Below are 25,500 nucleotides of genomic sequence, written 5' to 3'. Positions count from 1 at the left end.
CCTACTTCCGTCGCGCGTGTGACGTCATTAGGGAAATGACGTCAGCAGAGCGACAGCGCGGGGGGGGTGCTGGGAAATGGAGTTCCGATGGAAACGGGGGTTCTATGGGGTCTCTATGGGGCTCAATGGGTCCCTATGGGGTCTCTATGGGTCTCTATGGGTCTCTATGGGTCTCTATTGGTCTCTATGGGGTCTCTACGGGGTCTATGGGGTCTCTATGGGTCTCTATGGGTCTCTATGGGTCTCTATTGGTCTCTATGGGGTCTCTATGGGGTCTATGGGGTCTCTATGGGTCTCTATGGGCCTCTATGGGTCTCTATGGGGTCTATGGGGCTCTATGGGTCTCTATGGGGTCTCTATGGGGTCTCTATGGGGCTATGGGGTCCCCATGGGTCTCTATGGGATCTATGGGGCTCTATGGGTTCTATGGGACTCTATGGGGCTCTATGGGGTCTATGGAGCTCTATGGTGTCTGTTGGGTTCTATGGGGCACTATGGGGCTCTATGGGCATCTATGGGGCTCTATGGGGTCTGTAGGGCTCTATGGGGTCTATGGAGCTCTAAGGGGTCTGTTGGGTTCTATGGGGGTCCATGGGCATCTATTGGGATGAATGGGGTCTATTGGGGTCTATGGGGGTCTATGGGCATCTATGGGGCTCTATGGGGTCTGTAGGGCTCTATGGCGTTCTATGGGGCTCTATGGGGCTCTGTGGAGTTTGTTGGGTTCTATGGGGCACTATGGGGCTCTATGGGCATCTATGGGGCTCTATGGGGTTCTATGGGGCTCTATGGGGTCTCTAGGGTTCTATGGGGTCTTTGGGGCTCCATGTGGCTCTAATGGGTTCTATGGGGTCTGTAGGACTCTATGGGGCTCTATGGGGCTCTAAGGGGTCTGTTGGGTTCTATGGGGGTCCATGGGCATCTATTGGGATTAATGGGGTCTATTGGGGTCTATGGGTGTCTATGGGCATCTATTGGGATTAATGGGGTCTATTGGGGTCTATGGGGGTCTATGGGCATCTATGGGGCTCTATGGGGTCTGTAGGGCTCTATGTGGTCTGTAGGGCTCTATGGGGTTCTATGGGGCTCTATGGGATACTATGGGGTCTGTGGGTCTCTGTTGGGGTCTATGGAGCTCTATGGGGTCTGTAGGGTTCTATGGGGGTCCATGGGCATCTATTGGGATTAATGGGGTCTATTGGGGTCTATGGGGCTCTATGGGTCTCTATGGGTCTCTATGGGTCTCTATGGGTCTCTATGGGTTCTATGGGGTTCTATGGGGCTCTATGGGGTCTGTAGGGGTCTATGGGGTTCTATGGGGCTCTGTGAAGGTCTGTGGGGCTCTATGGGCCTCTATGGGGTCTATAGGGTTCTATGGGGTCTATGGGGCCCAATGGGCTCTATGGGATTCTGTGGGCCTCTATGGGGCCCAATGGGGTCTATGGGGTTCTATGGGGCTCTATGGGGTTCTATGGGGTCTGTAGGGCTCTATGGGGCTCTATGGGTCCCTATGTGAGACAGAAAGACCCAAGGCAGCACATTGGGTTCCTTTATTACCACGCCATCCCCCTGCCATCCCCCTCTGCCCCATAGCAGCTCCCCCTGCCATCCCCCTCTGCCCCATAGCAGCTCAGAGGCGGCGGATCTTCATCTCGCTGCGGCGCAGGGAGGAGTTGAATCCCTTCCATTGGGGTCTATGGGGCTCTATGGGGTTCTATGGGGCTCTATGGGGCTCTATGGGTTCTATGGGGCTCTATGGGGTCTGTTGGGTTCTATGGGGCTGTATGGAGCTCTATGGGTCTCTATGGGGTTCTATGGGGTTCTATGGGCCCCTATGGGGCTCTATGGGTTCTATGGAGCTCTATGGGTCTCTATGGGGCTCTATGGGGTTCTATGGGGTCTATGGGTCTCTATGGGGCTCTATGGGGTCTGTAGGGCTCTATGGGGTTCTATGGGGTCTATGGGGTTCTATGGGGCTCTATGGAGATCTAAGAGGGTCTATGGGGTTCTATGGGGTCTGTTGGGTTCTATGGGGCTCTATGGGGTCTGTTGGGCTCTATGGGGTCTATGTGGTTCTATGGGGTTCTATGGGGCTCTATGGAGTCTGTAGGGCTCTATGGGGCTCTATGGGGTTCTATGGGCCTCTATGGGGCTCTATGGGGCTCTATGGCCTCTATGGGGCCCTATGTGTGATAAGAGAGACCCAAGGCAGCAAGCACATTGGGTTCCTTTATTACTACGCCATCCCTCTGCCCCATAGCAGCTCAGAGGCGGCGGATCTTCATCTCGCTGCGGCGCAGGGAGTAGTTGAATCCCTTCCATTGGGGTCTATGGGGCTCTATGGGGTTCTATGGGGTTCTATGGGGCTCTATGGGGTCTATGGGGCTCTATGGGACTCTATGGGTCTCTATGGGGCTCTATGGGGTTCTATGGGGCCCTATGGGGTCTGTGGGTCCCTGTTGGGGTCTAAGGGGCTCTATGGGGTCTGTTGGGTTCTATGGGGGTCTATGGGCATCTATTGGGATTAATGGGGTCTATTGGAGTCTATGGGGGTCTCTGGGCATCTATTGGGATTAATGGGGTCTATTGGGGTCTATGGGCATCTATGGGGCTCTATGGGGTCTGTAGGGCTCTATGGGGTCTGTTGGGTTCTATGGGGTTCTATGGGCTTCTATGGGGCCCTATGGGGTCTGTGGGTCTCTGTTGAGGCCTAAGGGGCTCTATGGGGTCTGTAGGGTTCTATGGGGTTCTATGGGATTCTATGGGGCTCTATGGGGCTCTATAGGGTCTGTAGGGCTCTATGGGATTCTATGGGGCTCTATGGGGCCCTATGGGGTCTGTAGGGCTCTATGGGGTCCATGTGGTTCTATGGGGCTCTATGGGTTCTATGGGTCTCTATGGGTCTGTAGGGCTCTATGGGGTTCTATGGGGCTCTATGGGGTCTATGGGATTCTATGGGGTTCTATGGGGTTCTATGGGGCCCTATGGGGTCTGTAGGGCTCTATGGGGCTCTATGGGGTCTATGGGATTCTATAGGGTTCTACGGGATTCTATGGGGCCCTATGGGGTCTGTAGGGCTCTATGGGGTCTGTTGTGTTCTATGGGGCTCTATGGGGTCTGTAGGGCTCTATGGGGTCTATGGAGCTCTATGGGGCTCTATGGGGTTCTATGGGGCCCTATTGGGTCTGTAGGGCTCTATGGGTCCCTATGGCCGACACATACAGACCCAAGGCAGCACATTGGGTTCCTTTATTACCATGCCATCCCCCTCTGCCCCATAGCAGCTCCCCCTGCCATCTCTCCGCCCCATAGCAGCTCAGAGGCGGCGGATCTTCATCTCGCTGCGGCGCAGGGAGGAGTTGAATCCCTTCCATTGGGGTCTATGGGGTCTATGGGGCTCTATGGGACTCTATGGGGCTCTATGGGTTCTATGGGGCTCTATGGGGTCTGTTGGGTTCTATGGGGCTGTATGGAGCTCTATGGGTCTCTATGGGGCTCTATGGGGTTCTATGGGGTCTATGGGGCTCTATGGGGCTCTATGGGGCTCTATGGGGTCTGTAGGGCTCTATGGGGTCTATGGGGTTCTATGGGGCCCAATGGGGTCCATGGGACTCTATGGGGTTCTATGGGGTCTGTTGTGTTCTATGGGGCTCTATGGGGTCCGTAGGTCTCTATGGGGTCTATAGGGTTCTATGGGGTCTTTGGGGCTCCATGGGGCTCTATGGGGTTCTATGGGCTTCTATGGGTATCTATGGGGCTCTATGGGGTCCATGGGACACTATGGGGCTCTATGGCCTCTATGGGGCCCTATGTGTGATAAGAGAGGCCCAAGGCAGCACATTAGGTTCCTTTATTATCATGGCATCCTCCAATAGCTCAGAGGCGGCGGATCTTCATCTCGCTGCGGCGCAGGGAGTAGTTGAATCCCTTCCATTGTGCCCAGTTGAGGCCGTTGGCGTAGGACAGATGTGCCCCCCCCAGGTAGAAGCCGTTCAGGTTGGAGAAGTGGCAGCTCTTGAACCACCAGGCGCCCGACGACAGCGCGGCGCAGTTCTGGACGTACAGGTCCTGGTCACGGTCAAACGTCGAGAACTTCTGGCCGTGGTGGTAGCTCAGGGAGTCACCTGTGGGGCACGGACACATTGAGATACATTGAGACCCATTGGGAACCATTGAGACCCATAGAGACCCATTGGGAGACTTTAGGACCATTGGTAGACATTGGGACCCATTGAGACCCATTGAGGCCCATTCAGACCATTGGGACCCATTGAGACCCATTGAGACCCATAGGGAAGCATTTGGACCCATTGGGACCCATACGGACCCATTGAGACCATTGGGACCCATTGAGACCCATTGGGACCCATTGAGACCATTGGGCCTATTGAGAACCATTGAGACCCATAGGGACCCATTGAGACCTTTGGGACCCATAGGACCCATAGGTACCCATTGGGATCCACTGAGGCTCATTAGGACCCATAGGGTCCATTGGGACTAATTGGGTTCCATTGGGACCCATTGAGGCCCATTGGGTTCCATTAGGACCCATTGAGAACCATTGAGACTCATTGGGATCCATTGAGACACATTGAGACCCATTGGGACCCACTGAGACCCATTGGGACCCATTGGGACCCATTGAGACCATTGGGACCCATTGAGACCATTGGGACCCATTGAGACCATTGGGATCCATTGGGAACCATTGAGACCATTGGGACCCACTGAGACCCATTGAGACCCATTGAGACCCATTGGGACCCATTGGGACCCATTGAGACCCATTGGGACCCATTGGGACCCATTGAAACCATTGGGACCCATTCAGACCCATTCAGACCCATTAAGACCTATTCAGACCCACTGAGGCCCATTGGGTTCCATTGAGACCCATTGAGACCCATTGGGACCCATTGAGACCCATTGAGACCCATTGGGATCCATTGGGACCCATTGAGACCCATTGGGACCCATTGGGACCCATTGAAACCATTGGGACCCATTCAGACCCATTCAGACCCATTAAGACCCATTCAGACCCATTCAGACCCATTAAGACCCATTCAGACCCATTGAGGCCCATTGGGTTCCATTGAGACCCATTGAGACCCATTGGGACCCATTGAGACCCATTGAGACCCATTGGGACCCATTGGGACCCATTGGGACCCATTGGGACCCATTGAGACCATTGGAACCCATTGAGACCCATTGGGACCCATTGGGACCCATTGAGACCCATAGGGACCCATTGAGACCCATTGAGACCCATTGAGACCCATAGGGACCCATTGAGACCCATTGAGACCCATTGGGACCCATTGAGACCCATTGAGACCCATTGGGATCCATTGGGACCCATTGGGAAGCATTGAGACCCATAGGGAAGCATTGAGACCTTTGGGACCCATAGGGACCCATAGGGACCCACTGAGACCCACTGAGACCCACTAGGACCCATAGGGACCCATTGAGACCGTTGGGTCCCATTGAGACCCATTGGGACCCATTGGGACCCATAGGGAACCATTGGGAAGCACTGAGACCCATTGGTAGGCATTGGAACCCATTAAGACCCATAGGGACCCATAGGGACCCATTGAGACCATTGGGACCCATTGGGACCCATTGAGACCCATTAGGACCCATTGAGACCCATTGAGACCCATTGGGACCCATTGAGACCCATTGAGACCATTGGGACCCATTGGGACCCATTGAGACCCATTGAGACCCATTGGGACCCATTGGGACCCATTGGGACCCACTAAGACCCATTGAGACCCATTGAGACCCATTGGGACCCATTGGGACCCATTGAGACCCATTGAGACCCATTGAGACCATTGGGACCTATTGAGAACCATTGAGACCCATATAACCCATTGAGACCATTGGGACCCATTGAGACCCACTGAGACCCATTGAGACCCATTGAGACCCTTATGGGCCCATTGGGAATCATTGAGACCCATAGGGAAGCACTGAGACCTTTGGGACCCATAGAGACCCACTGAGTGCCATTAGGACCCATTGAGACCATCGGGATCCATTGAGACCCATTATGACCCACTGAGACCCACTGAGACCCACTGAGACCCACTGAGACCCAGTCATAGACATTGGGACCCATTGAGCCCATTGAGACCCTTTGGGACCCATAGAGACCCATTGAGACCCATTGAGACCCATTGAGACCCATTGGGACCCATTGAGACCCATTGGGACCCATTGAGACCCATTGAGACCCATTGAGACCCACTGAGACCCATTGGGACCCATTGAGACCCATTGGGACTCATTGAGACCCATAGGGACCCATTGAGACCATTGGGACCCATTGAGACCCATTGAGACCATTGGGACCCATTGAGACCCATTGAGACCATTGGGACCCATTGAGACCCATTGGGACCCATTGAGACCCATTGGGACTCATTGAGACCCATTGGGACCCATTGAGATCATTGGGACCTATTGAGAACCATTGAGACCCATATAACTCATTGAGACCATTGGGACCCATTGAGACCCATTGGGACCCATTGAGACCGTTGGGACCCATTGAGACCCATTGAGACCCATTGAAACCCATAGGGAAGCATTGAGACCATTGGGACCCATTGAGACCCATTGAGACCCATTGGGAACCATTGAGACCATTGGGACCCACTGAGACCCATTCAGACCCATTGGGACCCATTGAGACCCATTGGGACCCATTGAGACCCATTGGGACCCATTGGGAACCATTGAGACCCATTGGGACCCATTGAGACCCACTGAGACCCATTGAGACCCATTGGGACCCATTGGGAACCATTGAGACCATTGGGACCCATTGAGACCCATTGGGACCCATTGAGACCCATTGGGACCCATTGGGAACCATTGAGACCCATTGGGACCCATTGAGACCCATTGAGACCCATCGGGACCCATAGGGACCCATTGAGACCCATTGAGACCCATTGGGACCCATTGAGACCATTGGGACCCATTGGGACCCATTGAGACCCATTGAGACCCATTGAGACCCATTGGGACCCATTGAGACCATTGGGACCCATTGGGACCCATTGAGACCCATAGGGACCCATTAAGACCCATTGAGACCCATTGAGACCCATTGGGACCCATTGGGACCCATTGAGACCCACTGAGACCCATTGGGACCCATTAAGACCCATTGAGACCCATTGAGACCCATAAGGAGAATTTGGGACCCCATAGAGCCCCATAAGTACCCCATAGAGCTCCCTAGAGCCCCATAAAAACCCTTAGAGCCCCATAGAGCCCCATAGAACCCCATAGGTACCCCATAGAGCCCCATAGATCCCCATAGAGTCCCAATACAGCCCCATAGACCCCCATAAGTGCCCCATAGGCACCCCATAGAGCCCCAATACAGCCACCTAGAGCCCCAATACAGCCCCATAGAGTCCCAATACAGCCCCATAGACCCATAAGTGCCCCATAGGCACCCCATAGAGCCCCAATACAGCCCCATAGAGCCCCAATACAGCCACCTAGAGCCCCAATACAGCCCCATAGAGCCCCATAGAGCCCCCTAGGTACCCCATAGAGCCCCATAACGACCCCATAGATACCCCATAGAGCCCCATAGATACCCCCTAGATGCCCCATAGAGCCCCATAGGTACCTATAGAGCCCCCTAGATCCCCCCCTGCCCCACACCGGCGCCGCCGTCCACGAAGCACCCCACATGGAGGGTGTATCCCATAGAGCCCCATAGAGCCCCATAGATCCCCATAGATCCCCATAGAACCCCAATACAGCCCCATAACGACCCCATAGATCCACATAGAGCCTCAATACAGCCCCATAGACCCCCATAGATACCCCATAGAGCCCCATAGAGCCCCATAGAGCCCCATTGACACCCCCTATATCCCCCCCTGCCCCACACCGGCGCCGCCATCCACGAAGCGCCCCACATGGAGGGTGTATCCCATAGAGCCCCATAGAGCCCCATAGAGCCCCATAGATCCCCATAGAGCCCCAATACAGCCCCCTAGAGCCCCATAGGTACCCCATAGAGCCCCATAGAGCCCCATAGATACCCTATAGAGCCCCATAGGTACCACTAGAGCCCCATAGAGCCCCATAGATCCACATAGAGCCCCAATACAGCCCCTCAGACCCCCATAGAGCCCCATAGAGCCCCATAGGTACCCCATAGAGCCCCATAACGACCCCATAGGTACCCCATAGAGCCCCATAGAGCCCCAATACAGCCCCATAGATACCCCATAGAGCCCCATAGATCCCCATAGAGCCCCAATACAGCCCCTCAGACCCCCATAACGACCCCATAGAGCCCCAATACAGCCCCATAGAGCCCCATAGGTACCCCCCATATCCCCCCCTGCCCCACACCGGCGCCGCCGTCCACGAAGCGCCCCACATGGAGGGTGTATCCCATAGAGCCCCATAGATACCCCATAGCGCCCTATAGAGCCCCATAGAGCCCCATAACAACGCCATAGAGCCCCAATACAGCCCCTCAGACCCCCACAGAGCCCCATAGATCCCCATAGAGCCCCAATACAGCCCCAGAGAGCCCCAGTACAGCCCCATAGAACCCCCTAGAGCCCCATAGGTACCCCATAGAGCCCCATAACGACCCCATAGGTACCCCATAGATCCCCATAGAGCCCCATAGATACCCCCTAGATGCCCCATAGTACCCCATAGGTACCCATAGAGCCCCATAGATATTCCCCTGCCCCACACCGGCGCCGCCGTCCACGAAGCGCCCCACATGGAGGGTGTATCCCATAGAGCCCCATAGGTACCCCATAGAGCCCCATACAGCCCCATAGAGCCCCATAGAGACCCAATAGAGCCCCATAGATACCCCACAGAGCCCCATAAGTACCCCATAGAGACCCATAGAGACCCATAATGATCCCTAGAGTCCCAATACAGCCCCATAGAGCCCCATAGAGCTCTATAGACCCCCATAAGTACCCCATACAACCCCATAGAGCCCCAATACAGCCCCATAGAGCCCCATAGGTACCCCTATAGAGCCACATACAACCCCATTGCACCCCATAGAACCCCATAGGTACCCCATAGAACCCCATAGATCCCCATAGAGTCCCAATACAGCCCCATAGACCCCCATAAGTGCCCCATAGATACCCCATAGAGCCCCAATACAGCCCCATAGACCCCCATAGATACCCCATAGAGCCCCATAGAGCCCCAATACAGCCCCATAGGTACCCCATAGAACCCCCCCTGCCCCACACCGGCGCCGCCGTCCACGAAGTGCCCCACATGGAGGGTGTATCCCATAGAGCCCCATAGGTACCCCATAGAGCCCCATAGGTACCCCATAGAGCCCCAGTACAGCCCCATAGGACCCCATAGAGCCCCATATGTACCCCATAGATCCCCATAGATACCCCATAGAGCCCCAATAGAGCCCCATAGAGCCCCAATACAGCCCCATAGGTACCCCATAGAACCCCCCCTGCCCCACACCGGCGCCGCCGTCCACGAAGCGCCCCACATGGAGGGTGTATCCCATAGAGCCCCATAGGTACCCCATAGAGCCCTATAGAGCCCCATAGGTACCCCATAGAGACCCATAGAGCCCCAATACAGCCCCATAGGTACCCCATAGAGCCCCATAACGACCCCATAGATCCACATAGAGCCCCAATACAGCCCCATAGAGCCCCATAGAGCCCCCTAGATGCCCCATAGTGCCCCATAGGTACCCATAGAGCCCCATAGATCCCCCCCTGCCCCACACCGGCGCTGCCATCCACGAAGCACCCCACATGGAGGGTGTATCCCATAGAGCCCCATAGAGCCCCATAGAGCCCCATAGATCCCCATAGAACCCCAATACAGCCCCATAACGACCCCATAGATCCACATAGAGCCTCAATACAGCCCCATAGACCCCCATAGATACCCCATAGAGCCCCATAGAGCCCCATAGATACCCCATGGATCCCCATACAGCCCCATAGAGCCCCATAACGACCCCAAAGAGCCCCATAGAGCCCCATAGGTACCCCATAGAGCCCCATAGATCCCCATAGAGCCCCAATACAGCCCCATAGAGCCCCATAGGTACCCCATAGAGCCCCATAGATCCCCATAGAGCCCCAATACAGCCCCATAGAGCCCCATAGGTACCCCATAGAGCCCCATAGAGCCCCATAGATACCCCCTAGATCCCCCCCTGCCCCACACCGGCGCCGCCGTCCACGAAGCGCCCCACATGGAGGGTGTATCCCATAGAGCCCCATAGGTACCCCATAGAGCCCCATACAGCCCCATAGAGCCCCATAGAGCCCCAATACAGCCCCATAGAGCCCCATAGGTACCCCATAGGGCCCAATAGAGCCCCATAGAGCCCCAATACAGCCCCATAGAGCCCCATAGGTACCCCATAGAGCTCTATAGACCCCCATAAGTACCCCACAGACCCCCATAGAGCCCCATAGGGCCCCATAGATACCCCATAGTGCCTCATAATGACCCCATAGAGCCCCAATACAGCCCCATAGAGCCCCATAGGTACCCCATAGGGCCCAATAGAGCCCCATAGAGCCCCAATACAGCCCCATAGACCCCCATAGATACCCCATAGAGCCCCAATACAGCCCCATAGAGCCCCATAGGTACCCCATAGGGCCCAATAGAGCCCCATAGAGCCCCAATACAGCCCCTCAGACCCCCATAACGACCCAATACAGCCCCATAGATACCCCCTATATCCCCCCCTGCCCCACACCGGCGCCGCCGTCCACGAAGCGCCCCACATGGAGGGTGTATCCGTCCTCGTCGGCGCTGATGGCGTTGGGGGACAAGGCGAAGGTGCCGTAGGTGGCCGACGCCGTGTTGTTCTCAAAGTCCTCCAGCTCCACACGCAGCTCGTAGCGACCCCGCAGGGTCAGCACGTGGATGGTCTGCAGCCCTATGGGGGGATAAAGGGGGGTAGTTAGGGGGCAGGGTCTCTATGGGGCTCTATGGGTCTCTATGGGTCCCTATGGGTCCCTATGGGGTCTGTATGGGGTCCCTATGGGGTCTATATGTTTCCCTATGGGGTCCCTATGGGGTCCCTATGGGGTCTGTATGGGGTCCCTATATGTCTCTATGGGTCCCGATGTGTCTCTATGGGGTCCCTATGGTCCCTATGGGGTTCTATGGGTCCCTATGGGGTCTGTATGGGGTCCCTATGGGGTCCCTATGGGTCGCTATGGGTCCCTATGGGGTCTCCATGGGGTCCCTATGTGTCTCTATGGGTCCCTATCTGTCCCTATGGGTCTCTATGGGGTCCCTATGGGTCTCTATGGGTCTCTATGTGTCTCTATGGGTCCCTATGGGGTCTGTATTGGGTCCCTATGGGGTCCCTATGGGGTCGTTATGGGGTCGCTATGTGTCTCTATGGGTCCCTATGGGTCCCTATGGGTCGCTATGGGTCTCTATGGGTCCCTATGGGGTCTGTATGGGGTCGCTATGGGTCTCTATGGGGTCCCTATGGGGTCCGTATGGGGTCGCTATGGGGTCTGTATGGGGTCGCTATGGGGTCTGTATGGGGTCGCTATGGGGTCTGTATGGGGTCTGTATGGGGTCGCTATGGGTCCCTATGGGGTCTGTATGGGGTCGCTATGGATCCCTATGGGGTCGCTATGGGGTCTTTATGGGGTCTGTATGGGGTCCCTATGGGTCTGTATGGGGTCGCTATGGGTCTCTATGGGGTCCCTATGTGTCCCTATGGGTCCCTATGGGGTCCCTATGGGGTCCCTATGGGGTCTGTATGGGGTCCCTATGGGGTCTGTATGGGGTCTCTATGGGGTCGCTATGGGGTCTGTATGGGGTCTGTATGGGGTCGCTATGGGTCCCTATGGGGTCTGTATGGGGTCGCTATGGATCCCTATGGGGTCGCTATGGGGTCTTTATGGGGTCTGTATGGGGTCCCTATGGGTCTGTATGGGGTCGCTATGGGTCTCTATGGGGTCCCTATGTGTCCCTATGGGTCCCTATGGGGTCCCTATGGGGTCCCTATGGGGTCTGTATGGGGTCCCTATGGGGTCTGTATGGGGTCTCTATGGGTCCCTATGGGGTCGCTATGGGGTCTGTATGGGGTCCCTATGGGGTCGCTATGGGTCTGTATGGGGTCTCTATGTGTCTCTATGGGTCCCTATGGGTCTCTATGGGTCGCTATGGGGTCGCTATGGGGTCTGTATGGGGTCCCTATGGGTCCCTATGGGGTCTGTATGGGGTCCCTATATGTCTCTATGGGTCCCGATGTGTCTCTATGGGGTCCCTATGGTCCCTATGGGGTCCGTATGGGGTCGCTATGGGGTCTGTATGGGGTCCGTATGGGGTTCTATGGGGTCGCTATGGGGTCTGTATGGGGTCGCTATGGGGTCGCTATGGGGTCGCTATGGGTCCCTATGGGGTCTGTATGGGGTCTGTATGGGGTCCCTATGGGGTCCCTATGGGGTCTGTATGGGGTCTGTATGGGGTCCCTATGTGTCCCTATGGGTCCCTATGGGTCTCTATGGGTCCCTATGTGTCCCTATGGGTCTCTATGTGTCCCTATGGGGTCCCTATGGGGTCCCTATGTGTCTCTATGTGTCCCTATGTGTCCCTATGTGTCTCTATGTGTCCCTATGTGTCCCTATGTGTCTCTATGTGTCCCTATGTGTCCCTATGTGTCCCTATGGGTCCCTATGTGTCCCTATGTGTCCCTATGGGTCCCTATGGGTCTCTATGGGTCCCTATGGGGTCCGTATGTGTCCCTATGTGTCCCTATGGGGTCTCTATGTGTTGCTATGGGGTCGCTATGGGGTCCCTATGGGTTTCTATGTGTCTCTATGGGTCTCTATGTGTCCCTATGGGGTCTCTATGGGTTCCTATGGGTCCCTATGTATCCCTATGGGGTCCCTATGGGTCCCTATATGTCTCTATGGGGCTCTATGTGTCTCTATGGGTCCCTATGGGGTCCCTATGGGGTCTGTATGGGGTCCCTATGGGGTTGCTATGGGGTCGCTATGTGTCTCTATGGGTCCCTAGGGGGTTCTATGGGGTCCCTATGGGTCGCTATGGGTCTCTATGGGTCCCTATGGGGTTCTATGGGGTCCCTATGGGGTCCCTATGGGTCCCCATGGGGTCTGTATGGGGTCCCTATGGGGTCGCTATGGGGTCTGTATGGGGTCTCTATAGGTCTCTATGGGTCCCTATGGGTCTCTTATGTGTCCCTATGGGGTCGCTATGTGTCCCTATGGGGTCTCTATGGGTCCCTATGTGTCTCTATGGGTCCCTATGGGTCCCTATGGGGTCCCTATGGGTCTCTATGTGTCCCTATGTGTCCCTATGGGTCCCTATGTGTCCCTATGTGTCTCTATGTGTCCCTATGTGTCTCTATGGGGTCCCCATGGGGTCTCTATGTGTTGCTATGGGGTCCCTATGGGGTCTGTATGGGGTCCCTATGTGTCCCTATGGGTCCCTATGGGGTCTCTATGGGGTCCCTATATGTCTCTATGTGTCCCTATGTGTCTCTATGGGTCGCTATGGATCCCTATGGGTCCCTATATGTCTCTATGTGTCCCTATGTGTCCCTATGTGTCTCTATGGGTCCCTATGGGTCCCTATGGGGTCTCTATGTGTCCCTATGTGTCCCTATGGGGTCCCTATGTGTCCCTATGTGTCCCTATGTGTCTCTATGTGTCCCTATGGGTCCCTATGTGTCCCTATGGGTTTCTATGGGTCTCTATGGGTCTCTATGGGGTCGCTATGGGGTCCCTATGTTTCCCTATGGGGTCCCTATGGGGTCCCTATGGGGTCTGTATGGGGTCCCTATGGGGTCCCTATGGGGTTGCTATGGGGTCGCTATGTGTCTCTATGGGTCCCTAGGGGGTTCTATGGGGTCCCTATGGGTCTCTATGGGTCTCTATGGGTCCCTATGGGGTCTGTATGGGGTCGCTATGGGTCTCTATGTGTCTCTATGGGTCCCTATGGGGTTCTATGGGGTCCCTATGGGGTCGCTATGGGGTCTGTATGGGGTCGCTATGGGTCTCTATGGGTCTCTATGGGGTCCCTATGGGGTCGTTATGGGGTCGCTATGTGTCTCTATGGGTCCCTATGGGGTCCCTATGGGGTCTCTATGGGGTCGCTATGGGGTCTGTATGGGGTCCCTATGGGGTCTGTATGGGGTCTGTATGGGGTCCGTATGGGGTCGCTATGTGTCCCTATGGGGTCCCTATGTGTCCCTATGTGTCTCTATGGGTCCCTATGGTCCCTATGGGTCCCTATGGGGTCTGTATGGGGTCCGTATGGGGTTCTATGGGGTCGCTATGGGGTCTCTATGGGTCCCTATGGGGTCTGTATGGGGTCGCTATGGGTCTCTATTTGGTCTCTATGGGGTCTGTATGGGGTCGCTATGTGTCCCTATGGGGTCTCTATGTGTCTCTATGTGTCCCTATGGGTCCCTATGGGTCTCTATGGGTCCCTATGGGTCTCTATGTGTCTCTATGGGTCTCTATGTGTCTCTATGGATCCCTATGTGTCCCTATGGGTCTCTATGGTCCCTATGGGTCTCTATGGGTCCCTATGGGGTCTGTATGGGGTCCCTATGGGGTCCCTATGGTCCCTATGGGTCTCTATGGGTCGCTATGGGTCCCTATGGGGTCCCTATGGGTCCCTATGGGTCGCTATGGGTCGCTATGGGTCCCTATGGGTCTCTATGGGTCGCTATGGGTCCCTATGGGGTCCCTATGGGTCTCTATGGGTCTCTATGGGGTCGCTATGGGTCTCACCCAGCCAATACTCTCCGTCCGCTCTCCCGAAGCCGTTCCTGTAGTCGTTCCAACCACGGAAGAAGCTGACGGAGCCATTGAAACGCTTCTGGAACACCTGGGTACGTACATGGAACATACGTGTTACGTACATACACATACGTGGCACATACATGTTACACACATACACATACATGCACATTTACGGCACAAACGTACAAATACATGGCACATGCATACACATACATATTACATACACGCACATACATGTTACATACACGCACATACATGTTACATACATGCACAGGCACATACACACATGCATACACATATATGCACATACATACACATACATGTTACATACATACACATACATGTTACATACATGCACAGGCACATACATACATGCATACACATATATGCACATACATACACATACATGTTCCGTACATACTCATGTTACATACACATACATGTTACATACATACACATACATGTGCACACATATTGCATACATGCACATACATGTTACATGCACATACAGGGCACATTCACATATCACAAACATATACACACGTTATATACATATACATACCCATACACACACACACACGTTACATACATGTTACACATGTCACCCACCGTCCACACGTGTCCGTCCGTGCTCATGTCGCAGTACACGGGTACAGACCCCCATAGGGGACACCAGGTACATACATATGTTACATACATGACACATACATGTTACACACACATGTTACATACATGTTACACGTATGTTACCATCGTCCTTATGTGTCCATGGGTGCTCATGTCACAGTATAAGGGTCCAGACCCCATAGGGTACACCAGGTACACACACATACATGTCACACACACACATGTTACATACATGTTACATGTATGTTACCCACCGTCCACACGTGTCCGTCCGTGCTCATGTCGCAGTACACGGGTACGGGCAGCCCCGGCCCCATGGGATACACCAGGTACACGCCATCACGCACCGACCCACCCGCGTGGATGTCCTGGCAGTCACGCGGCGTCACGGCATCACACGGCAACGATGGAACCGCTATGGGGCACATATGGGGTTAATGGGGGCTATGGGGTCTATGGGGTTAATGGGGGGATATAGGGGCTATGGGTGCTATGGGGTGAATGGGGGCTATGGGGCCAATGGGGGCTATAGGGTGGATGGGGGCTATGGGGTCAATAGGGGCTATGGGGTGAATAGGGTCAATGGGGGATATGGGGGATATGGGGTGGATGGGGGCTATGGGGGCATATGGGGTGGATGAGGTCAATGGGGGGATATGGGGGTTATGGGGTGGATGGGGTCCATGGGGGCTATGGGGGGCTATGGGGGCTATGAGGGCTATGGGGGTCATGGGGGGTTATAGGGGGATATAGGGGGGCTATGGGGGCTATGGGGGCTATGGGGTTAATGGGGTCTATGGGGGCTATGGGGTTAATGGGGTCTATGGGGGCTATGGGGGCTATGGGGGCTATGGGGTGGATGTCCTGGCAGTCACGTGGCATCACGGCATCACACGGCAACGATGGAACCGCTATGGGGCACATATGGGGTTAATGGGGGGATATGGGGGCTATGGGGTTAATGGGGTCTATGGGGTCTATGAGGTCAATGTGGGGCTATGGGGTGGATGGGGTGAATGAGGTCAGTGGGGGCTATGGGGGCTATGGGGTTAATGGGGGCTATGGGGTCTATGGGGTTAATGGGGTGGATGAGGTCAGTGGGGGCTATGGGGGCTATGGGGTTAATGGGGGGATATAGGGGCATATGGGGGCTATGGGGTGAATAGGGTCAATGGGGAATATGGGGGCTATGGGGTGAATAGGGTCAATGGGGGCTATGGGGGCATATGGGGTGGATGAGGTCAATGGGGGGATATGGGGGTTATGGGGTGGATGGGGTCCATGGGGGCTATGGGGGGCTATGGGGGCTATGAGGGCTATGGGGGTCATGGGGGGTTATAGAGGGATATAGGGGGGCTATGGGGTCAATGGGGGCTATGGGGGCTATGGGGTTAATGGGGGCTATGGGGGCTATGGGGTTAATGGGGGTCTATGGGGGCTATGGGGTTAATGGGGTCTATGGGGGCTATGGGGTTAATGGGGGCTATGGGGGCTATGGGGGCTATGGGGTTAATGGGGTCTATGGGGGCTATGGGGTTAATGGGGGCTATGGGGGCTATGGGGTTAATGGGGGCTATGGGGGCTATGGGGTTAATGGGGTCTATGGGGGCTATGGGGTTAATGTGGGTCTATGGGGGCTATGGGGTTAATGGGGGCTATGGGGGCTATGGGGGCTATGGGGTTAATGGGGTTAATGGGGGGCTATGGGGTTAATGGGGGCTATGGGGGGCTATGGGGGCTATGGGGTGGATGTCCTGGCAGTCACGGGGCATCACGGCATCACACGGCAACGATGGAACCGCTATGGGGCACATATGGGGTTAATGGGGTCTATGGGGTCAGTGGGGGGATATAGGGGGTTAATGGGGGGACATGGGGGGATATGGGGGGTTTATGGGAGGATATGGGGGGATATAGGGGGATAAGGGGGGATATAGGGGGATATGGGGGGATATAGGGGGATATGGGGAGTTAATGGGGGGATATGGGGGGTTAATGGGGGGATATAGGGGGATATGGGGGGATATAGGGGGTTATAGGGGGATATGGGGGGATATAGGGGGTTAATGGGGTCTATGGGGTCTATGGGGGCTATGGGGTGGATGTCCTGGCAGTCACGCGGCGTCACGGCATCACACGGCAACGATGGAACCGCTATGGGGTTAATAGGGGGGATATGGGGGGATATGGGGGGATATAGGGGGTTAATGGGGGGATATGGGGTTAATGGGGGGATATGGGGGGATATGGGGGGATATAGGGGGATATGGGGGGATATAGGGGGGATATAGGGGGATATGGGGGGTTAATGGGGGGATATGGGGGGATATAGGGGGTTAATAGGGGGATATAGGGGGATATGGGCGTTATAGGGGGGATATGGGGGGATATGGGGGATATAGGGGGGATATAGGGGGATATGGGGGGATATGGGGGGTTATGGGGGGATATAGGGGGATATGGGAGGATATAGGGGGATATGGGGGGATATGGGGGATTAATGGGGGGATATAGAGGGTTAATGGGGGGATATGGGGGGATATAAGGGGTTAATGGGGGGGATATAGGGGGATATGGGGGGATATAGGGGAATATGGGGGGATATGGGGGGTTAATGGGGGGATATGGGGGGATATGGGGGGATATGGGTTTAATGGGGGGATATGGTGGGATATGGGGGTTATAGGGGGGATATGGGGGATATAGGGGGATATAGGGGTGTTAATGGGGGGATATGGGGTTAATGGGGGGATATGGGGCCTATGGGGTGTTAATGAGGGGATATGGGGGGATATAGGGGGTTAATGGGGGGATATAGGAGGATATGGGGGATTAATGGGGGGATATAGAGGGTTAATGGGGGGATATGGGGGATTAATGGGGGGATATAGGGGGATATAGGGGGGATATAGGGGGTTAATGGGGGGATTAGGGGGGTTATAGGGGGGATATGGGGGGATATGGGGGATATAGGGGGATATAGGGGGGATATGGGGGATATAGGGGGATATAGGGGGGATATAGGGGAATATGGGGGCATATGGGGGGATATGGGGGGTTATTGGGGGGTTAATGGGGGATATAGGGGGTTACTCGGGGGATATGGGGGCATATGGGGAGATATAGGGGGGATATGGGGGGATATAGGGGGATATGGGGGGATATGGGGGGATATAGGGGGTTAATGGGGGGATATGGGGGGATATAAGGGGGATATGGGGGATATAGGGGGGATATGGGGGGTTAATGGGGGGATATAGGGGGATATGGGGGGTTAATGGGGGGATATGGGGGGATATGGGGGGTTAATAGGGGGATATAGGGGGATATGGAGGGATATGAGGGGTTAATGGGGGGATAAGGGGGGATATGGGGGAATATGGGGTTTTATGGGGTTTATGGGGGGATATGGGGGAATATGGGGGGGATATGGGGGGATATAGGGGGTTAATGGGGGGATATGGGGGGTTTATGGGGGGATATGGGGTGTTAATGGGGGGATATGGGGGGATATAGGGGAATATGGGGTGATATGGGGGGATATGGGGGGACATAGGGGGTTAATGGGGGGATATAGGGGGATATGGGGGGGATATGGGGGGATATGGGGTGTTAATGGGGGGATATGGGGGGATATAGGGGGATATGGGGGGGATATGGGGGGGATATGGAGTTATATGGGGGGATATAGGGGGGTTAATGGGGGAATATGGGGGGATATGGGGGGTTAATGGGGGGTTAATGGGGGGATATGGGGGGATATAGGGGAGATATAAGGGGTTAATGGGGGGAATATAGGGGGGATATGGGGGGATATGGTGGGATATGGTGGGATATGGGGGGATATAGGGGGGATATAGGAGGATATGGGGGATTCATGGGGGGATATAGAGGGTTAATGGGGGGATATGGGGGGATATGGGGGGGATATAGGGGGTTAATGGGGGGATTAGGGGGGTTATAGGGGGATATGGGGGGATATGGGGGATATAGGGGGATATAGGGGGATATAGGGGGGATATAGGGGAATATGGGGGCATATGGGGGGATATGGGGGGTTATTGGGGGGTTAATGGGGGATATAGGGGGTTACTCGGGGGATATGGGGGCATATGGGGAGATATAGGGGGGATATGGGGGGATATAGGGGGATATGGGGGGATATAGGGGGTTAATGGGGGGATATGGGGGGATATAAGGGGGATATGGGGGGTTATAGGGGGATATGGGGGGATATGGAGGGATATGGGGGGTTAATGGGGGGATAAGGGGGGATATGGGGGAATATGGGGTTTTATATGGGGTAATGGGGGGATATGGGGGAATATGGGGGGATATGGGGGGATATGGGGGGTTAATGGGGGGATATGAGGGGATATGGGGGGATATAGGAGGTAAATGGGGAATAAGGGGGGATATGGGGTGAATATGGGGGGATATGGGGGGATATGGGGGGATATAGGGGGATATGGGGGGATAGGGGGGATATGGGGGATATGGGGGGATATGGGGGGATAATTGGGGGGTATGGGGGGATATGGGGGGATATGGGGGGATATAGGGGGATATGGGGGGATATGGGGGATATGGGGGATAATGGGGGGAGATGGGGGGGATATAGGGGGATATGGGGGGATATGGGGGGATATGGGGGGATATGGGGGGATATAGGGGGTATGGGGGGATATGGGGGGATATGGGGGGATTAATGGGGGGATATGGGGGGATATGGGGGGGATATAGGGGGATATGGGGGGATATGGGGGGAATATGGGGGGATATGGGGGGGATATGGGGGGATATGGTGGGATATGGGGGGATATAGGGGGGATATGGGGGGATATAGGGGGGATATAGGGGGGATATGGTGGGATATGGGGGGATATAGGGGGGATATGGGGGGATATAGGGGGATATGGGCGTTATAGGGGGGATATGGGGGGATATGGGGGATATAGGGGGGATATGGGGGAATATAGGGGGTTAATGGGGAGATATGGGGGAGATATGGGGGATATGGTGGGATATGGGGGGATATAGGGGGGATATGGGGGTATATAGGGGGGATATGGGGGGTTAATGGGGGTCTATGAGGTCTATGGGGGCTATGGGGGCTATGGGGTTAATGGGGACTATGGGGGCAATGGGGTTAATGGGGGGCTATGGGGGCTATGGGGTTAATGGGGACTATGGGGGCAATGGGGTTAATGGGGGGCTATGGGGGCTATGGGGTTAATGGGGACTATGGGGGCAATGGGGTTAATGGGGGGCTATGGGGGCTATGGGGTTAATGGGGGTCTATGGGGGCTATGGGGGCTATGGGGGTTATGGGGTGGATGTCCTGGCAGTCACGCGGCGTCACGGCATCACACGGCAATGATGGAACCGCTATGGGGCACATATGGGGTTAATGGGGTCTATGGGGGGATATAGGGGGTTAATGGGGGGATATGGGGTGTTAATGGGGGGATATGGGGTGTTAATGGGGGGATATGGGGTGTTAATGGGGGAATATGGGGGGATATAGGGGAATATGGGGGGATATGAGGGGATATGGGGGATATAGGGGGATATAGGGGGAATATGGGGGGTTAAAGGGGGATATGGGGGGTTATGGTTAATGTATGGTTTAATATGGGGGGTAATATGGTTAATTAATGAGGTGGTGGCTAATGAATATGTAAATGAGGCGCATAATTAATTACTCACCCGCCGAGGCGATGGGCTGAGCCCCCCCCCGGGGCAGCCCCCACAGCGCCAACAGCGCCAGCACCACCTAGAGGGCAACATATAGGGGATCTATGGGGTGCTATGGGGCTCTATAGGGTTCTATGGGGCAATATATAGGGGATCTATAGGGTTCTATGGAGCGCTATGGGGGACTATGGGGTTCTATGGGGTTCTATGGGGCTCTATGGGGTCCCCATGGGTCTCTATGGGATCTCTGTGGGGTCTCTATGGAGTCTCTATGGGGTTATGGGGTCCCTATGGGTCTCTATGGGGGGATATGGGGTCCCCATGGGTCTCTATGGGATCTCTGTGGGGTCTCTATGGGACTCTATGGGGATCTATGGGGTCTATGGGGCTCTATGGGGATCTATGGGGCTCTATGGGGTTCTATGGGGCGCTATGGGGCTCTATGGAGCGCTATGGGGCACTATGGAGTCTCTATGGGGCTCTATGGGGCTCTATGGGGTTCTATGGGGTGGGTCGGGCTCTGGACGGATCTCTGTGGGATCTCTATGGGGCTCTATGGGGTTATGGGGTCCCTATGGGTCTCTATGGGGGGATATGGGGTCCCCATGGGTCTCTATGGGATCTCTGTGGGGTCTCTATGGGACTCTATGGGGATCTATGGGGTCTATGGGTCTCTATGGGGGGATATGGGGTCCCCATGGGTCTCTATGGGATCTCTGTGGGGTCTCTATGGGACTCTATGGGGATCTATGGGGTCTATGGGGCTCTATGGGGATCTATGGGGCACTATGGGGTTCTATGGGGATCTATGGGGCACTATGGGGTTCTATGGGGCAATATATAGGGGATCTATGGGGTCTATGGGGCACTATGGGGTTCTATGGGGCAACATAGGGGATCTATGGGGTGCTATGGGGCTCTATGGGTCTCTATGGGGCTCTATGGGGTTATGGGGTCCCTATGGGTCTCTATGGGGCTCTATGGGGCTCTATGGGGCTCTATGGGGCTATATGGGGCTATATGGGGCAACATAGGGGATCTATGGGGCGCTATGGGGCTCTATGGGGCAATATAGAGCATCTATAGGGCACTATGGGGTTCTATGGGGCAATATAGAGCATCTATAGGGCACTATGGGGTTCTATGGGGCTCTATGGCGTTCTATTGGGTTCTATGGGGCAATATATAGGGGATCTCTGGGGTCTATGGGGAAATATAGAGCATCTATGGGGTTCTATGGGGCTCTATGGGGTTCTATGGGGCTCTATGGGGCAATATATAGGGAATCTATGGGGTTCTATGGGGCACTATGGGGTTCTATGGGGCTCTATGGGGCAACATAGGGGATCTATGGGGTTCTATGGGGCACTATGGGGTTCTATGGGGCTCTATGGGGCAACATAGGGGATCTATGGGGTTCTATGGGGCACTATGGGGTTCTATGGGGCTCTATGGGGCAACAGAGGGGATCTATGGGGTGCTATTGGGTTCTATAGGGCTCTATGGGGTTCTATGGGGCTCTATGGGGCTCTATGGGGCAATAGAGGGGATCTATGGGGTTCTATGGGGTTCTATGGGGCTCTGTGGGGCGCTATGGGGCACTATGGGATGGCTATGGGGTGGGGGGTCCTATGGGGACTCTATGGGGTGGGGGTCCCTATGGGGTCCATATAGGGGCCGTATAGGGGCACTATGGGGTCCCTATGGGGTACTATGGGGTCCATATTGGGGCAAATGGGGGCACTGTGGGGTCGGGGGCCCTATGGGGTCTCTATGGGGCCCCATATGGGGGCACTATTGGGTACTATGGGGTCTCTATGGGGTCCATATGGGGCTCTATGGGGCACTATGGGGTCCATATGGGGCTCTATGGGGCACTATGGGGTACTATGGGACTCTATGGGGTACTATGAGGTCTCTATGGGGTCCATATGGGGCTCTATGGGGCCCATATGGGGTCCTTATGGGGTACTGTGGGGTCCTTATGGGGGCTCTATCAGGTGGGGGTCCTTGTAGGGTGGGGTCGCTATGGGGCAGCGCTATGGGGCAGGGATGCTTATAGGGTGGGGTCGCTATGGGGCAGCGCTATGGGGCAGAGCTATGGGGTGTGGGTCCCTATGGGGTGGGGTCGCCTTGGGGCAGCGCTATGGGGTGGGGTTGCTATGGGGCAGGGATCCCTATAGGGTGGGGTCGCTATGGGGCAGCGCTATGGGGCAGGGATGCTTATAGGGTGGGGTCGCTATGGGGCAGGGATGCCTATAGGGTAGGATCGCTATGGGGCAGGGATGCTTATAGGGCGGGGTCGCTATGGGGCAGCGCTATGGGGCAGGGATCCCTATAGGGCGGGGTCGCTATGGGGCAGCGCTATGGGGCAGGGATGCTTATAGGGTGGGGTCGCTATGGGGCAGCGCTATGGGGTGTGGGTCCCTATGGGGTGGGGTCGCTATGGGGCAGGGATCCCTATAGGGTGGGATCCCTATAGGGTGGGGCAGCGCTATGGGGCAGGGATCCCTATAGGGTGGGGTCGCTATGGGGCAGCGCTATGGGGTGGGATCCCTATAGGGTGGGGCAGCGCTATGGGGCAGGGATGCTTATAGGGTGGGGTCGCTATGGGGCAGCGCTATGGGGCAGAGCTATGGGGTGTGGGTCCCTATGGGGTGGGGTCGCTATGGGGCAGCGCTATGGGATGGGGTCGCTATGGGGCAGGGATGCTTATAGGGTGGGGTCGCTATGGGGCAGCGCAGTGGGGCAGGGATCCCTATAGGGTGGGGTCGCTATGGGGCAGGGATGCTTATAGGGTGGGGCAGCGCTATGGGGCAGGGATGCCTATAGGGTGGGGTTGCTATGGGGCAGGGATCCCTATAGGGTGGGGTCGCTGTGGGGCAGCGCTATGGGGCAGGGATGCCTATAGGGTAGGGTCGCTATGGGGCAGGGATGCCTATAGGGTGGGGTCGCTATGGGGCATTGCTATGGGGCAGGGATCCCTATAGGGCGGTATCGCTATGGGGCAGCGCTATGGGGCAGCGCTATGGGGTGGGGTCGCTATGGGGCAGCGCTATGGGGTGTGGGTCCCTATAGGGTGGGGTCGCTATGGGGCAGCGCTATGGGGTGGGGTCGCTATGGGGCAGGGATGCCTATAGGGTGGGGTCGCTATGGGGCAGCGCTATGGGGCAGGGATGCCTATAGGGTGGGGTCGCTATGGGGCAGGGATGCCTATAGGGTAGGGTCGCTATGGGGCAGGGATGCCTATAGGGTGGGGTCGCTATGGGGCAGGGATGCCTATAGGGTAGGGTCGCTATGGGGCAGGGATGCTTATAGGGCGGGGTCGCTATGGGGCATTGCTATGGGGCAGGGATCCCTATAGGGCGGTATCGCTATGGGGCAGCGCTATGGGGTGGGGTCGCTATGGGGCAGCGCTATGGGGCCGCGCTATGGGGTGGGGTCGCTATGGGGCCGCGCTATGGGGTGGGGGTCCCTATTGGGTGGGGTCGCTATGGGGCAGCGCTATGGGGTGGGGTCGCTATGGGGCAGGGATCCCTATAGGGTGGGGTCGCTATGGGGCAGCGCTATGGGGTGGGGTCGCTATGGGGTGGGGTCGCTATGGGGCAGCGCTATGGGGTGGGGTCGCTATGGGGCAGCGCTATGGGGTGGGGTCGCTATGGGGCAGCGCTATGGGGTGGGGTCGCTATGGGGCAGCGCTATGGGGTGGGGTTGCTATGGGGCAGCGCTATGGGATGGGGTTGCTATGGGGCAGCGCTATGGGGCAGCGCTATGGGGTGGGGTCGCTATGGGGCAGCGCTATGGGGTGGGGTTGCTATGGGGCAGCGCTATGGGATGGGGTTGCTATGGGGCAGCGCTATGGGATGGGGTTGCTATGGGGCAGCGCTATGGGGCAGCGCTATGGGGTGGGGTCGCTATGGGGCAGCGCTATGGGGTGGGGTCGCTATGGGGCAGCGCTATGGGATGGGGTCGCTATGGGGCAGCGCTATGGGGTGGGGTCGCTATGGGGCAGCGCTATGGGATGGGGTTGCTATGGGGCAGCGCTATGGGGCAGCGCTATGGGGTGGGGTCGCTATGGGGCAGCGCTATGGGGTGGGGTCGCTATGGGGCAGCGCTATGGGATGGGGTCGCTATGGGGCAGCGCTATGGGGTGGGGTCGCTATGGGGCAGCGCTATGGGGCAGCGCTATGGGGTGGGGACGTGGCGTTACCTCCATGGCCGGTCGGTCCCCTCCGCCCCACAAGCGGCCCCCGGCCCCACCAATGGGTGTGGGGTTTAAGGGGGGGTTATGGGGCCCTATTAGGGGCTATGGGGTTTAAGGGGGGGTTATGGGGCCCTATTAGGG

General features: G+C 56.1%; 1 protein-coding gene across 1 annotated transcript; it reads right to left on the bottom strand.

The window, feature by feature from the left end:
• Positions 1-3,234: 3,234 nt before the first annotated feature.
• Positions 3,235-25,500, bottom strand: LOC146751952 (microfibril-associated glycoprotein 4-like). The gene is made up of 7 exons (XM_085533367.1): positions 25,366-25,500; positions 21,168-21,234; positions 15,713-15,873; positions 14,820-14,916; positions 10,790-10,972; positions 3,883-4,124; positions 3,235-3,322 (listed from the first exon to the last, which is right to left on the bottom strand). The coding sequence occupies exons 1-7, from the start codon at positions 25,369-25,371 to the stop codon at positions 3,317-3,319; spliced, it is 762 nt and encodes a 253-aa protein (XP_085389493.1). The 5' UTR covers positions 25,372-25,500; the 3' UTR covers positions 3,235-3,316.

Source organism: Coturnix japonica, unplaced genomic scaffold (genome assembly GCF_054131305.1).
Source record: "Coturnix japonica strain WE unplaced genomic scaffold, WE-NBRP24 Scf058, whole genome shotgun sequence".
Lineage (NCBI taxonomy): Eukaryota > Metazoa > Chordata > Aves > Galliformes > Phasianidae > Coturnix > Coturnix japonica.
This window is presented reverse-complemented; position numbering and strand designations above follow the sequence as displayed.